The sequence below is a fragment of the Ictalurus furcatus genome, chromosome 7 (assembly GCF_023375685.1).
Source record: "Ictalurus furcatus strain D&B chromosome 7, Billie_1.0, whole genome shotgun sequence".
Classification (NCBI taxonomy): Eukaryota; Metazoa; Chordata; class Actinopteri; order Siluriformes; family Ictaluridae; genus Ictalurus; species Ictalurus furcatus.
The window spans coordinates 11,986,044-12,003,358 of NC_071261.1; the positions used below are offsets into that span (position 1 = coordinate 11,986,044).

Genomic DNA, 17,315 nt, shown 5'->3' on the forward strand with positions numbered 1-17,315 from the left:
TCCAGAACTTTAAAGGGTCTTTACTTTATATCTCTGGGGGAACCCTATTAAGGAACCCTTTAGGAACTTTTTTAGGTTGTACAGAGCGTACAGTAGAGTAAAGCTGACTGGTTGTTGGTCCCCAGTATGCTGAAGGAAAATAACCAAACAAACGACAAATTGCCAAGAGCTTATTTGGGTCTCCAGATTTACTCTAAAACACCCAGCCGTGATAAACGTGAATAAATCGTTTGATTACTATAATCCTCTGCCTTGTGTTTTTTTTGCACTTCGAGATGGAAATTCCTATAAATCAGGGGTTCTTAAGATGAGGATTGCAACATGGTCCTTGGGGGACGTCATGGTAATAAACAAAATAATTTTAATGGTTGTACAGTATGCAAGGTCTGCTTAATGGCACCACTGGCAGGCCTGATAGGCTATTGTTACTGGGACTAGTGACATTAGTGGGAGTAGTGGGGAAAAAAATGTAAGAACCCCTGCTATAAATGCATACGCAATAAAGGTAAAGCACAAGATAGTACCGTTGTCTGTTTTTTAAATGCAAGACGTTAGTAAATACGGCTCATTTGTCTCTGGCTACCTTGTTTCGTACCTTCTCCAGAGATTTTCAGAAAACCTTCGTGCAGTTTAGGTTGTGATGAGAATTGTCTATGTGCTATGGAATTGTCTTGTTGTCTTTAGAAACATGCAGTGTCCCACCACCATAAAACATCCTAGCAAGGCTCTCCTCCTTCCCATGATATCCCATTAGACTCACGCTGTGACCAGTGAGTAATCAGGATGGGTTGAGACGATTGTTCTGGCCTGTTCATTGCTGCTTGTTTGTGCATTAAGACAGGAAGTGTTTGGACCAATCAGGCCTTGGTGCTCAAAAGAAGGTGTCGTCCTGTGTTGGTCATGACAGCTGCCATTCGGGGTGGAAAAACTTCATGGGGTGTGTCTTGGCCCACTTGGCGAAAACTGCCTTCTCTGTTATGAAGCGGTGGCCGCCATAAGGGGCATTCTCGTGCAGGACATACTCGGCACACTCGTCGCGGTTTCCGGCTTCGTAGTAGTGATACGGCACCTTCCTGTAGCCTTCAGATCTGAGAGCAAGAACGGAAATAGAAAAGTGGATTAGATTGTGATTGTTCTTATGTTATGTCACGCATGACGTGATAAACCTTTAAGGGAACCAAAGCAATGCTAAGACGTCACTCTTAGGTATAAAAAGTAGAAGGAGGTAGAAGTAGGTTCTCTCCAGTAGTGAATGTTTCCAATGGAACCCTGATTGATTCATCTTTCATCTTCAGTGAGCGCTTTATCGTGGTCAGGGTCACGCTGGACCTGGGGAATGCTTGTTGCAAGGCATGCACACAACCCTGTACCGGACGCAAGACCATCGCACGCTCATTCACACCAAGGGGCAATTTAGATTTGCCAGTCCATGTATCAGAATGTGTTTGGGAGGAAACCAGAGAACCCAAAGGAAACCCACATGGACAAGAGCGGAGAAAATACGAAAATCCAGACAGACAGGATCCAAGGATCGAGCTGTGAGATGTGAGACTTTCCCTTTAAGAATGCTAAAATATCCCAAGAACCCTTGAAGAACACTTAGATTGTAGCCATCCTGTGGCCATCAAGGAAGAGAAATCTGTCTCAAGCTAAATCTCAAAAATGTTATTTTTAGTTTCAACTCAAAATGTCCCACGGGTCTCCATCCAGACAGATTTCCATTAGCCTCACAGCTCCACTGCAAAACTAAACAAGCCTTGGCTGACCAATCAAATCCGAGTCAAAGGGAAATCAATTCTTTAGCGCTCGAACACTATTTACTGTTAAAGTACAAAGATTCAGCGTGAAACTCTCCTGTAGCGTTACAGTATACTCTGTCTGTTCCGTTCTGCTTCTCTTCTCAGGTCCTGCAAAGTTATAAACGATTTCAATCTCACTCCCCTGCAACACCCCAGAGCACCTGTTGGATTTAAATGACAGTGAAACCATTTAGGGTCAATTGCTACTACAGCCGAGCAGAACATTTTAAAACAGATGCCTTCCTCCGGTACTGTCTCGTTATGGAAATTGGAAATGGCTCCACAGAAGATCCCTGTTCCTCCGCTTTGCAGCTTTAACTGGTGGCCGAGATGAGATTAGCTATAAAATGAAATTGGCTCATTGTTTTGGAGCAGGTGGAAAATGCATAATGGATGGCTAATTACAAATATACTAAGCACACCATCTTTAAGGCTATTCAGACCCTGAGCAGTCTGCAGAGAGTAACGAGACAACCGGACTGGGAATTACGAAGCCATGCTGCTGACTAACGGGGTCGGGTGAAGCATGACAGCTTGTTAAGACAGCAGTAACGTGACGGTAAAATAAGATTGATTTTATATCACTAGACATAACTAGGTCAGACACTTTAGCATTACACATACAGCTTATGGCAGCAAACAGATGTAGGAGCAGGAGGAAAGCAAGAGCAGGAAAAATAACTCCTCCAGAACGGTCAGCAGGGGAAAGCGCTATGGGCAAGAAGCGTAAAATAAACCCTGCTCATATCGGCTTTATGGAGAATAAATATTGATTCAGTGTCGCTTTATTATCTGCATAAACTGTTACTTTATGTATAGTCATGTAACTTTATGAAAAATCGCAATTATGAAGTAAACATCATGTGAAGTGAACCTACAGGTTGGTATTTGACACTGTTCTCAGATCAGGGTTTCATATCATCCAAGCCTCCTTTTTAGTCAGTCTCGGTGCGTCTTGTTAAGGCGAGCGTATATTTCACGGGTTCTGAAGGGGCTGCAGTATGGGAAGAATACAAAACACTCATACAGGTATGGGTATTCAGAGCCGAGTTACGCACGCCCAACTACGGACTTACGGACTCTACTCCAGTGGTCACCAACCCCTCTTCACTGAGATTTACCTTCCTACAGGTTTCGTCTCCAACCAAAATCTAACACAAGTTAGTTGATCAAGAACTTCTTAAGGCAATAATTGGAAGGATAGGTGGGCACCATTATGGTTGGAGCTAAAATTTTCAGGAAGGTAGATCTCCAGGAACAGGGTTGGTGACCACTACTCTACTCGTATTTCCATGCAAACTGCACCGGAGGGCGTAGTTTGCATAAAACAGAGGTATCTCTCACTTAGGCATGATTCTCAATGGACTTGAACCCTTACCTTGCATAAGTAACAATATTTCTCACTTGAAGGCAAGGTTTTGTTTGTTTGTTTGTTTGTTTTTTAAAGGCAGTGGTCTAGACCAGTTGGATGGTGAATGCAGGCCAAAGGGTCTATGATTTTTCAAAATTCTGCACAATTTTGAGTGGCCTTCATCTAAAGGTCAACAGCCCAAACACAAGTAGACCTACAAACAATGTCAACTTGGACCTAATGAGTACTTTTGGTGGAATTTATTGTACAGTTAAATGGGTCTCTGGCTGCAAAAAGTTAGAGAACCACTGATCTAGAAGCTGTTTTAAAACAACCTGGTCAAATTCATATGAATTTTCTTTCACACAAGCTAACTATAATTTCTCATTTGAACATCTTTGTTTACCTAGTAATGCAAAAAAAAAGCATTCTAAGCATTCTTTTAAGAGTATTTCGGTAAAAGCAGATCGTAATGATGGACCAACGAGTCTGTTATAGACATCGGAGGTTGTTTAGGCTGTTCTTCTGTCAGTGACCATGTAGAAACAAAGGTTAATCGTCTAACTCACTTGCAGTAGGTGTTGTTGATCATACCGTACACGTGTATCTCCTTGCACATGTCCATGGCTAAGATGAGGGTGAACCATCCGGTGCTCAGGTATGACCCCGATGTAATCCTGTCAACAACAAAAAAAACACCCTTGTCAAAGATCACACTGTTGAGATTCACATCACGCCCAGTGAGTGAGTCATGTTCAGTGGAATGAAAATCACCAGCCGTGGTGGTACATCATCCTGAGTGATGGAGCTACGGTTTAGATTTCAACCCTGGAGAGTAATGAGCGCTCACCTATTAATAAACCAAAAAAAAAAAACCATACATGTTTAAAAATTAATATTAGTATTTAAAATGTTTGTTTTTTTCATTTTTTTTTCCTCCATAGCCATATGGCATAAGCTATATTTGTGACTCGCATGCTGATTTGTCATAGTGTTAGAGAACAGATTGTTTTGTTTGTTTCATAAGTAGCGCACTCAGCCTTTTGTATCCTGCTGCAGCTACACGGCTGCATTTGATGCTTCTCGTGAGTGAGAACGATGGAGACGGGCTCTAGCAGTACGCCCTCTCGGCTTCTCGGCTTGGGAATAAACAGCAGCTGAGAAATTAACTCTGACAGCTAGAGCCATGCTCAAAGCAAAGAATACACCAGGGCTCCGTGCTTTTCCCTGCCACGCTCCGCAACCAAAAGCATCCCAACATCGCTCGTCGTCGATTCGGCCGGCGCTTTCATATTCCTCTCAACCTTGGGTAATATGGACCATGCTTTGCATCCTGGGCCTGAGCTGCCAATCATTTAGACAAAGTAGTGGGTTTCGTGCCTAGCGGCGGAAGTGATGGAAACCAACAGCTCGATCCATTTCGCAGCTCACTAAACTGCTATCTAGGTATTGTTATAGTAGCTGACATTGTTCAGTGTAAAAGGCGTGCCCAGGGGAACACAATGCGTTTTTAATGGCCTATCTTCCGGCGGGTGGAGCGATTTAAAAGCCTTGCTTTTAGAAGGGGTTAAGAAGAGGAGAAAAAAAAGAGGTTGAACCGCTTTACCTCGCTGGTTTTCTGGAGAAGAATCTCTGATTCCCAATAATACCTTGTGTGTTTAGCTAAAAAAAAATAAAAATGAACCATGACCTTGGTCACTTAATGTCCACGCCTTAACATGCTGTGAGGAGAACACTACCACTTTTACTACAGATGCATCGATAGCACGTATCTTCAGACCACGCACGAGTACACCGAAATGTGTAAACAGAAAGGAGAAACATTCTGAACAGCCAAAGTTAGGGCTAACACAATGGCCTTGATTGATTATGTGCACGAATCAGACATTGTGTGTCTCTAATAATTTCTCCAAATCCTCCAAATCCTTCTGGCTGCAGTGAAAGGACTCAAGTAAGTACGAAGAGACAGAAAGCAAAAGAAGAGTCCAAAAGTGAAGGCAGATAAAAATTATATCTATATAAAAACACCATCTCTTTTTATTTCGAATTCCTTCCAAACGCATTTCTTTCCTCAGAGACTCATTCATGCGTGCAGAGCTAAAGCGTCACGCCTTCGTGTTCTCTTAGCCTTATATTATTATCTTTATCTCCCCAAACCCGCCATCTTATGGATTTCAGCAGGCAGGAAATTGAGTTCCCAACATTCTTTATTACATCCCGGACCGACTTATACGCCATAATGCCTACAGCTAGATTTGTGCAGATCTGTCTCATACAAACACTAAGATATTAAGACTTTATGTTCAGTGTGATTGCTTTAACGCCAACACTTACCGTCCCACCTCCACCGCTTTTGTGATTCCTGAACTGTGTCCTTCTCTGGATTATAAAAAGGGTGCGTTTTGAATCAGTGCTATTTCACTCTGGGTTAAAAAAAATAAATAAAAAGGATAATTATGTCCTTATGGCCTGTTCTGAGGTATTCTATCAGATATTTTGCTAATTAGGGTCAATTGTATTTCAGTGAATAGGTGAATATGAAAAAGTGGACTTCCACATTTCTGATTACGCAATTAATTTGCCAAGGTCTGTCCTCATTGTTTTTATATTATGTCCACTATTTAAAATACATGAAAATGAATGGGGTTTTTTTCTACTTCAGACTGCTTGATAAGTATGGAACAAAACACTCAGTCAGTCAATGATGTGGTAGTCTGATGAAGTGGAGCTGCTCTTTATTGATAGTTGATATTTATCTGTAGTACTAAAGTGAGATACAGATATTTGAGGCGAGATACATCTATATGATCTGTAACGCACACATGCTATCAGTTTGAGTGCGTTTGTTCAGAAACCTAATTCTGGCCTATTTTTAAGATTTTTACTATTTTCTCATCCAGTTCTCAAAATGTCAGCTTTTGTGCTGTGTCGATCAATACTATTATGAAACTGATGCCATAAATATCGACTGGAATCTCTCAAACAGAGGATTATGGGATTTTTGCCTTCCCTTTCATACTAGAACAAGAACTATAGGACCGAAGGTTACATGAAATTTCGCCCACACGGTCTGCCCTCGTGTGTGTGTGTGTGTATTATCCCGATTAGCTGCAAATAAAAAAAAAAAATCGAAGAACTTTTCATTTATGTAGGTGTTTTGTAAAACTTTTATAAAACAATTCTGACACAAACTCTAAAACAAGGATTGGTGGCTGTTAATGTACAATAAGGCGAGGTATACCTAGGCAAACAAGAATCAAGAACTAACACGAAACAGGTGAACACAATCAGGTAGCAGGCAAACGACAGAATAGGGGGAGTGTCACGTCGCGAGACGTAAGGGCGTAGAATACAGAAGCAGGTGCAGGTAAAGATGTTTTTATTTAAAGGAGACAGGCAGATAAATCCAAAACGTGAAACAGATGCGTAGTCAAAAACAGGCAAAGGGTCGGGCGATCGGCAAACAGGCATGAACGGGGCAAAGCAGGAATCGAAGTCGCGGTCACAGAAAACAGGGTCAAAACACAAAACAAGAAACATGAACTAGTACTATGGACTGGGAGCGGAAAAACCAGCGGGGAGTAGATGAACTAATCTAAAGTTTAAACTAACTAAATCTATCAAGGAACATAACATTAACTATCTAACTATTTTAACTATACTATATCTAATACTCCACGAGGTGTAATGGGAAGCGAGCGGTATATATCCCAAACATAATCACCGCTAAGCGCTGGCAGCTGAGAACAATAAAGACACCCCCCGAACAACAACCATGTCACGGTTATCAACATCCGAAGAGCATGCGCTCGCTGAGCACTCGTGCACGTAGCTCGTGCATGCGCGCGCCCTACGTCTCTCTGAGCGTGCTGCCAGAAGGGGAGATCGTGCCAGGGAGGACACAGAACCAAAACAGAAACCAACATGATATATGCGCCATGGGAACCACAATGCAAACGGGGCATCCATGTTAATCCAAGTTAACATTAAAACGCAACCCGATATCAACCTGAATGTAATCGGATTTTGTTCAAGTTCATACTAACGAACCCTAGCTCCACCCATAACTCAGCTTTACATGTGAATTGATACATATTAAAACGTATGAGACCATGGTTTTACTGTTTAGAGTACTAAGAGAACCTCACTGCTGTGACTTTCGATGGATTTTAAAAAAAAAAAAAACAAAAAAAACAAAGCTGTTCAGGTGAAATAAATATAGAAGTGCAAGTTTTATAGAAAAGATTTCAATAAAGATTCTTACAGTATGCTTTTTCCCCCATAAAAGCACTACACTAATTAGGATCATGCAAAAAAAAAAATGAAAATGATAAGATGCATCACTTCACTGTACACGCTGCAGCACCTGCTAGAGATAATAAGGATAAAGAAAAAAAGTCAACAAAATTTACAAACTATTTATAGGAACGTGTAATGGTGGGAAAAGTGTTTAGAGATAGAAACAGTTTGAAAAGCCAAAGATATTATATGGTCTAATGGGAAAATATTAAAACCTAAATATTTTATATTATATATATCTTATTTGTTACATTTTATTTATTTATTTTTTTTAAACAATCACTTGTGATCAAAGACTCTGCTGAGCTATTATTATCTTAACATTCACGCTTAACAAAAAATAGGACACGGTGCCAAAATGTAATATTTAATATTCCGAGGTCCAGGATGAATATTCGAGCGGTATGTTAGATATTGACGGAAAAAAATGTGAGCTTGCAGGAGGTGAGAATCATTTCAGCATTTGTAATTCTCCTCAGGCGACCTTTTTAGTAATGCCTCCTCCAAAGTGCGCTGAGTAACCACTAAAAAAAAAAAAAAATCGCATATAAATGATGGAGGCTTTTGAAATGCATTACATGCAGGCTTTTCCTCCTTTTCAGTTTTTCACCCTGCTCAACTACAGGTCTTCCATCATCACGCCGCACTGAAGAAAGAATACAAAACAGCTGAATATCCCGAGGTTAATGAAGGGCCACGGCTGATGATTACCGAGCCGAGCTTTTACAGACGGCTTACTGTAATTGTTGCTAAAAATAGGCCAAAAATGAGTGTATAGAATGGATTTTCTAACGGTGACTTATAATTAAGACAGGTACACAGAAAATGAGAATAAGCTTATCATGATAATCACTAAACGTTTAGTGTGGTTTGAAATATCACGTTATTGTGTATTATTTTAAAAAAATAAATAAATAAAAAAGTTGGGCAGCATTTTAACTAACAACGAACGATCTGCTGTAATGTAGAAATCGAGCATGTTTTAACATCAACATATGAGAAAATAACTTGCGTTACTTATATTATAGCAGCTATAAACAGTCGTTCCATCACCAGCCTCTCTTTATTTTCTTTCCTGATGTTAATAAGACAAAAAAAACGAAAACAAAAAAAAAAAACGCAGCTACAAAGTGTTACCGAGACTCTCTGTCGTCAAAATTTCAGAAAACGTCGAAGTTATACTTTTAGCTCTGACTGTTACGAAGCGCTCACACTGGAGACACCTTCTATAAATGTTAAATTAACGTCTCCTCAAAGAAAACTTCACCGTATAAACCAATTGCAAGGTTTTTTTAAAAATCCAATTTGTAGCTGCAGTTTTCGGAGCTGCTGTTAGAGAAAATGAACAACTTCCAACCAATCAGAATTGAGAACTCAGCAGCGCTGCGGTATAAAACGATGTAGTTCATGCAGGCCGATATAACAATCTGACACCGACACAAATCACTTTCATAAAATCTAGGCGTAAAATCCGTGATGGGAAAACGTATTAGTCACATCACCCACATAATCAGTGGCAAGGACGGGGTTATAAACTCAGGGAGGAAAACGAGGAAGAGAAACCAGCGAGCAAGGCTGGGGTAATAAACTTTAAAACCTCAATTAACAAAATGAATGACACGCATAAAAGACACATTCGCCCACCCTTTACTTACAGCACTTATCTACTCTTTACTTATCCTTTATGAATAAGTAAAGTGTGGAATTACCGTCTATAGCCCATCTGCTGTGCTGCACAAAGTATTTGCACCCCCTTGTACCCCATCCATCAAGGGAAAGGGATCAGTACTGAGCATCTGGGTGATAGACGTGATGTACGTAGCAGTGTTTAACAGCGAATTAATACCTCCTAAAAAGTCTGAGTAATGAGAAGGCTTATTGAAATTATGACAGTGAAATAATCAGAAAGTTTCTTTACTGCAGTAAGAATAATCAACGCACTTTTGTGGCTCTGACACCAACAGAATGAAAACGTACGAGTCTTGGGAAGGCTGAGAAGATAATTGAGGTTTCCATTTGTACCTTTGTTTACACGTTTTAATTTCAGGTTCATGTCATATTTTGAACAGATTTTCAACGCATGTCACTGTTTTTAGTTACTGTCATACTTTCAGTTTCCTAAACCTTGACTCCAACCCTATGTCTAACCCCAAAACCCCAACTCCAACTACAATCCTAACCCCTTTCCAACCCTAAGTCCAACCCTAAACTCTCTCCAACCCTATGTCTAACCCTAAAACCCCAACTACAACCCTAACCCCTTTCCAACCCTATGTCTAACCCTAAAACCCCAACTACAACCCTAACCCCTTTCCAACCCTAAGTCCAACCCTAAACTCTCTCCAACCCTATGTCTATCCCTAAAACCCCAACTACAACCCTAACCCCTTTCCAACCCTATGTCTAACCCTAAAACCCCAACTATAACCCTAACCCCTTTCCAACCCTATGTCTAACCCTAAAACCCCAACTACAACCCTAACCCCTTTCCAACCCTATGTCTAACCCTAAAACCCCAACTACAACCCTAAACCCTCTCCAACCCTATGTCTAACCCTAAAACCCCAGCTCTACCTCTAAGCACAACCCTAAACCCTTTCTAACCCTAAGTCTATCCCTAAAACCAAGTCAAACTCGAAGAACAACCATAAGCCCTCTCCAACCCTAAGACTAATCCTAAAACCTCACGTCCAAGTCTAAGCACAACCCTAAACCCTCTCCAACCCTAAGTCTAATCCTAAAACCCCAAGTCTATTCACAGCCCTAACTCCTTTCCAGCTGTAAGACGAAGCCCAACCCTGAACACTCTCCAACTTTAAGCCCAACTCCAAGCGTAACCCTAACTTATATCAAAACCTCACGTAAATTAGTATTCGTTAATTGGGATCTTAATAAATAAGATCCTTCATCAGTGTTAGTTTCTGGCTGACAGAACTGCTGTTCAGTCCCAAATTGTGCACACAGTCAATAACTGTATACCAATAAAGCAGCCTATATGGAGGATGTAACTGATAAAATGATCAATGAGTATAGTTACAAGGTAATATAAGGTAACCTAAAAAACTGGCAGCTCTGTTTATTGGATGTCCGACCATCATTATAATTGCTTAGACTCACATTGAATGAATGAGAGGATGAGAGAGAGAATCCATTAAGACTGAGTGGGTTTGTGAACCTGTAGCCTCTCTGTTGCCTGTTTGTTGTGCCTTCTTTTCAGCTGGCCTCTATTGGTGCTCTGTGTGCGTATTTAGCCAGATTAATTCCAGACAAACAGTCAGTTCATCTAATTATGCCCTAATTACATTTGTCATGTTATATTATATGACATGCAGGTGCACTCTTCAGCACAGTGGGAAATTGGCCTGATTCAATTAGACTGGGAGAAAGAGGAGTCCTGGACAGCACTTTCTTTGTGCTAATGTCTACGCTGTTTAATAAAAGCAGTGAGAGTTTGTCTGTGCATTTTAAGTGTACCATCCAAAATATCCTCTTAAATTAAGGTTTGGATCACTTCTACAGGTCTATTTCAAGGTTTAGTTTGTACAACAGTTTGTACAATAGTGTTAAATGAAATTAGTGTCAAAGCTTAAGCCCCCAACTATAAAACTAATCCCGACTCCCACTCTAAAGCTAATCCTTTCTCCATCCTAAATCTTAACCCACCCACTCCAACTATAAACCTAATCCTGTCTCCATCCAAAAATTAACCTCCCCCACTCCAACTATAAACCTAATCCTGTCTCTATATCAATACCATGTCTCAATACCATTTCCAGCTGGAACACTAACCCATGATTTATGTAGCTCTATTGAAACACACTGCATCACATGTTTTATATCACCTGAGGATGGAAAAGCTGCCACGCTGCCAGCTCCTGATTATGTAACAAATGGCTTTATATCTCAATTTCAGTCTAAAATGATTTTACAGATGAGAGCTAAATATAATAAGACGCTCCCCCATGAACTCCTTTAATGCGTGCAACAACAATTAAGCTTGAAAAATCTTTCCAGGAAAAAAAAGAACGTTTAGCAGAAACCGAGCTCTAGGGCAATGCTTACAATATCTGGAGTGAGTTACTGCCTTGTGAGGTCCAGCGGGTCAAATGTCCTCGTGTAGCTGCATAGTAATGTGACAGTGTGATTTAAGAGTGCTGTCCACTGTTATCTACACAGTTACCCATACCGCACACACAGGCTTGCAGCAGACAGCGAACAGCTATATATGCTGCATTTCTGCTAACAAAACCTCAGGGGTAAGGATCTGCTCTGGATGACAAGAGTAGAGACACTCTGTATACATTAGGAATACTGAAATAGTGCCAGATGTGAGTAAGAGAAAGCAAGAGGCAGGTGTGAGGAAGGAAAGCAAAAGAGGAGCTGAGAAACCAACCAGAAGAATCCAAGTTGTGTGAAAAGGACGATTAAGGGTTAAGGGGTAGAGTTACTGGTCGTAGCTTGTCACATATTCTTGTGGTTAAGAGGGCGGAGTTAGTGGTCGGAGGATTCATTAGCAGTCCTATGAATTGACCAGGAAGAATGATTCAAGAGCAAATCATGTGTTAATTAGGCGCTAGCATGCACCAGCATATTGACATTTAGCAAGGTCAGACAATCAAAATTCTCGTACAAATTTCTGATTAGTCGAACCAGGTCAAGTCTAAAGTCAGTCAACTCAGCGTTTCAGCAGTCCGTCTTGCATAGACAATGCTAAATTAAACTGTCACATGACCAAATGGGCATGCTAATCACATCCCAGCCTGTGACACTGACCATAAAAGTCTCTACTTTTTGCAGACATCACAAATCAACATAGCAAAAGATTCAAAACCATCAACCAGCGGTACACACTTCTAATGATGAGAGAACAAAATTTAAAAGAACCGCAGGCACACGTAGGGCTTGAAAGGTGAGCAAACAGTACTATGATTAAGTTGTCTCTCGAACGTATCCCACATCCTGCTTACGTGAGTGCAAGCAAATGGAAATTGACCAAATTGTGCATTTATATAAGAAACCATGTGATATGTGGAGCAGTCCCGGAAAGTAGGTGGTGTCCAATTAAAATATACAGTGGTTTAGAGTTGTGTTTTAAAGTACCCACACATCGCAAACGTCTTCTTTTTTTCCGTTTAAAGTATCCAGCTAGCTTTAAAGATACAAAGTTAGGCTTAAGATCAGTTGTCATTGCTTTCAAAAGGTCACAAAGGTCATAAAGAAATCCAAGAGAACTTGCTAACCCACAGTCGCATAGCCCTGGATATGCATCATGCATTTTTAATACATCTGTTCTCTTGGTTTCAAAATATTACTGCTTGTAGCACATTTTCTTTAGCAACTGTGACTTGCTGTAGGCATCTAAACTGTGCATCTCTGCAGAATATCTACAAGGCCAAAACTTCACAGGAGTGCACTGCTTCTACCCGAGTGTTATATCACCACTCCTTGCCATAAAATGTAATCCTGAACAAAATGGCGCACCAAACCTCCCAGCGAGCTCGAGGAAATCCGTTCATCACCCGCTTTGTTAGGCCTGCCATCACTCATATCCATAACACCACTACTCCCAATGAGAATATGGACGTCTGACACCAAGACTAATGGGCTGTCTCTCACACTTTGCCCCCGCAGATCCATGCTGATGGATCACATGCAGCTTGCCAGATGGAAATGGATATTCTGCCGTATGCTCAGTAGTCTATCTTAGTTTTGACAAGTCGCTCAAAACTTTGATCAGCCAAGAAGTGGATTAAAAAGATAAGCAACGCTGCTATTCAAAAAGGAACCCTGAATTCCTCAGGGTCCTGGTCTTCGTCCGCTCATATTTATAATTTACTACACGAACGTGAGCACATAATTCACGATCATGGCATTGCTTTGCAGAAATATGTGCTTGTTCAACATCCCATTCCAGATTTAGTCCCCCTCTCCCACTCTTCCGGGAAGGCTTTCCACTAGGTTCTGGAGCGTGGCTGTGAAGATTTGTGTTCATTCAATGACAAGAGCGTTCCTGAGGTCAGACACTGACTCGGCGTTCCAGTTCATCCCAAAGGTGTTCAGTAGGGTTTGAGGTCAGGGTGCTGTGCAGGACACTCGAGTTCTTCCACTCCAACCTTGGCAAACCATGTCTTCATGGAGCTCGCTTTGTGCACATTGTCATACTGGAACAGGTTGGGGCCTCACTGAAGGGAAATTGTAATGCTACGGCATTATATAGAAGACGTTCTATAACAACATGTTTGTGTCAACATTTTTGGGAAGAACGACACATCGGTGTGATGGTCAGGTGTCGACAGACCACAAGATCGTCCTCCATATTCTATACTTCCATATTTGAGTCTTATGGCTTATGTATATTTATATTCAAGTTGTGTTTCCTCTTTCATGTTCTGATAAATGTTTGTTTTTTTTTATTTCCTTAGTTAGGCTATTTGTTTATTCCCCTACTACTGGCAAAGTCTTTGTACTTCTCAGCATTTTACATGGTAATTTATTCCCCCATTTTTTTTCACCCTTCCTGGGTTTCAGAGGATTTCCTTTTATCTGTATTGAAAATGAAACCCAGTGTACATTACTGGTGCCTTGTGATCAAAAGGACAAATAAAAGCAGCTATTAATACATTATGTCCAGGCTTGAAACGCAGGCTATTTTTAAGCTACATCTAACTAGTCCTGTCGAGAATTCCTTGAAGATTGCGTGATCTTTCCCAGTACGCGTGTTTGCTTTATGTGAAACACGGCTTGCCAAACAACCGCACACCTTGAAGTGATTTAGGCCTAACCCAGTCAGCCGTTGTTTCAGGTGATACCGAAATCATCTTCCCTGCCAATGTCTCCTCGCCGCATGTTCTCGTCACAGATGACGGCTTCAAGTATTTCTTTGCGCCTAAAATGCAATCCAAAGCCAAGGCTTTGCCACCAACTGTTCCCCAACGCACCAGGCTGCTCTATTACAACTGAATTATTGTCAATATTACACACACGTCTGCTCATCACCATGTCGCCTCACGCGCACGTTTCCTACCGTGGTAAATGTATGTCTCTGCTACACGCTGTTGTCTGTTGGCTTCCTTTCCCTGCAGAAGATGCCATTAGACAAAAAAATAGCATTCCTACTGCTGTAATTGGATTGTTTTATTTTATTTCTTTTTTTTTTTGTGCGATTTTTTTTCTTCTTACATACACGAAGACGTTAACTAATAATATTGTAATAAAATAAAATGAAAACTGTGAATTATAGCAAGTGAGAAGTGAACATGAGCGCGCTCTCGCATGACGTTAACCGCAAACACACACACACACACACACACACACACACACACACAAAGAATACGATGGCTAGAAAGAAGTGCGTGTCAGGAGCACAAAAGCAAAAACGTTTTAAAAAAAGTTGGAATGAAGACGTTAAAAAAATTTAAGTTTCCCTTACGAATTGGGTCCTTACAAATCAATATATATATATATATATATATATATATATATATATATATATATATATATATATATATATATATATATATAAATTCTGATTTGTAAACTAAACTAATTTTAATTTTAGTTAACTATTGATATATATGTCTCTCTCTCTCTGTATTTCTCTCTTCATGTCTCTCTCTCTCTCTCTCTCTCTCTGTATTTCTCTCTTCATGTCTCTCTCTCTCTGTATTTCTCTCTTCATGTCTCTCTCTCTGTATTTCTCTCCTCATGTCTCTCTCTCTCTGTATTTCTCTCTTCATGTCTCTCTCTCTCTCTCTCTGTATTCCTCTCTTCATGTCTCCCTCTCTCTCTGTATTTCTCTCTTCATGTCTCTCTCTCTCTCTCTCTGTATTCCTCTCTTCATGTCTCCCTCTCTCTTTGTATTTCTCTCTTCATGTCTCTCTCTCTCTCTCTCTGTATTCCTCTCTTCATGTCTCTCTCTCTCTCTGTATTTCTCTCTTCATGTCTCTCTCTCTCTCTCTCTGTATTCCTCTCTTCATGTCTCTCTCTCTCTCTGTATTCCTCTCTTCATGTCTCTCTCTCTCTCTGTATTTCTCTCTTCATGTCTCTCTCTCTCTCTCTCTGTATTCCTCTCTTCATGTCTCTCTCTCTCTCTGTATTTCTCTCTTCATGTCTCTCTCTCTCTCTCTCTGTATTCCTCTCTTCATGTCTCTCTCTCTCCCTCTGTATTCCTCTCTTCATGTCTCTCTCTCTCTCTCTCTGTATTTCTCTCTTCATGTCTCTCTCTCTCTATATTTCTCTCTTCATGTCTCTCTCTCTCTCTATGTATTTCTCTCTTCATGTCTCTCTCTCTGTCTCTCTTTATATATTTCTCACTATCTCTTGCTCTTGCTGTATCTCTGTCTCGCTCTGTTTTTCAGTCTCTATCTCTCTATCTCGCCTCTGTTTCTTGGTTTCTATCTCTCTGTCTCTCTATCTCTCTCTTTTCTGTCTCTATCTGTGTGCATCTCTATCTTTCCATCTCTCTCTCTGTGTGTCTTTTCTGTCTCTGTGTGTCGCTTGATATCTCTCCTGTTTTTGGTCTCTATCTCTCTGTGTCTTCCTTTCTCACTCTCTCTCTCTCTCTCTCTCTCTCTCTCTGTCTCTTGCTCTCTTTCTCTCTCTCTGTCTCGCTCTGTGTGTCTCTCTACCTCACCTCTGTTTTTGGTCTCTCTCTCTCTCTCTCTCTCTCTGTTTTTCACTGACTCTCTATCTCTCTATCTCTGTCTTTTGCTCTGTCTTTCTCTCTCGCTTTCTATTGCTGTCTCTTTCTCTCTCTCGCTTTCTATTGCTGTCTCTTTCTCTCTCACCTGTCACGGCCCGTCTCATTCTTGAACACGTCATCGCAGTAGTCCATGCGCTTGTCAGTGGTGACGTAGATGCGAGCGTTGGGGAAGTCGGCGGCGACGTGCCGCAGCATGTTGTAGATGACACCGCTTCCGTCCGGACTCATGTTGCGCCGCGGCCCCCACACCACGTACACGGTGCCGTTGGACGCCGGGCCGAAGAAGTGCTGCGGTTTGTGCAGCAGGAGCGGCACACTGGTGTGTGAGACCACGCGCAGGTTTGTGCGGTTACCCACATCCTTCTCGTACCTTTGCGTCGGAGCGTTGTTCATCCGCCAAACGCAGCTGGCGCGATCGATCTCGGCGCCCGCACCGCGACCCAGCACCTGCCCCGAGCTCGACACCACGCTGCACACGTTACAGCTCAGCTTCAGCGGCTACACAGAGAGAGAGAGAGAGAGAGAGAGATAAAAAGAGTGACTGTAGTTTAGAGAGCCAATCAGTTTGCAACCTTCAAGATCCTGACGCTTGTGGCCATTATGTATGAGACTCACCATGAGTGCACCAGGACTGGGGAGTGTACACTGCTATAACCCAGTGAGTGTATTTTGAGTGAATGCTGATTAAATACACAGTAGGTTCACCCCAGGTTGAAGAAACCCTCCGTGTGAAAGTGCACTTGTCCAAGTAGACAGTGAAGCTAATCGTTGGCGGTGCGAGAGCAGAACAGAACGCCGCCACTGCCAACAAAACACTCGGCTGCGCCAACTGATCCGCCGCCAGCCATCACCCGAGTCTGAGCGGCATATCCATCACTCTGCTCTCTCCGTTTAGGCAGCCGGAGTAGAGGATAAGTGCTGATTGCTGTTGGACGGGTCTCTCTCTTTAAACTAGGGCTTGTTCTTGCTTGATGCTCTTCTGAATGTGGTCGAAAGAGCCTCTGACTGACAGTGATGGAGGCGTACAGTGCCATGCTCAGAATGTCACATTTCAGTTAGGAACTGACTCTGATACTAACATTTTAAAACGTATACTCTTAATATCAGATGTGAACCGTTGCTTTTGTTTTTGTTTTTCATTTCTGCATGTATTGTAATAAACGCC

The 17,315-nt window shown here is 41.5% G+C and overlaps 1 protein-coding gene across 6 annotated transcripts in view; it reads right to left on the reverse strand.

Moving 5' to 3' along the window:
- The window catches only part of st6galnac3 (ST6 (alpha-N-acetyl-neuraminyl-2,3-beta-galactosyl-1,3)-N-acetylgalactosaminide alpha-2,6-sialyltransferase 3), a 37,691-nt gene continuing 20,376 nt past the window's right edge, over window positions 1-17,315 (reverse strand). For 4 of the 6 annotated variants that reach the window (XM_053628437.1, XM_053628435.1, XM_053628434.1 and 1 more), the window contains 3 exons: window positions 16,236-16,648; window positions 3,720-3,827; window positions 1-1,088 (listed from right to left, as the gene is read on the reverse strand). In XM_053628437.1, the coding sequence (XP_053484412.1) occupies window positions 899-1,088; window positions 3,720-3,827; window positions 16,236-16,648 (711 nt within the window). In that variant the 3' untranslated portion in view covers window positions 1-898. Of the gene's footprint in view, window positions 2,794-3,719; window positions 3,828-16,235; window positions 16,649-17,315 lie in introns of all 6 variants that reach the window. The other 2 variants (XR_008386279.1, XM_053628436.1) reach the window with 2 other exon arrangements.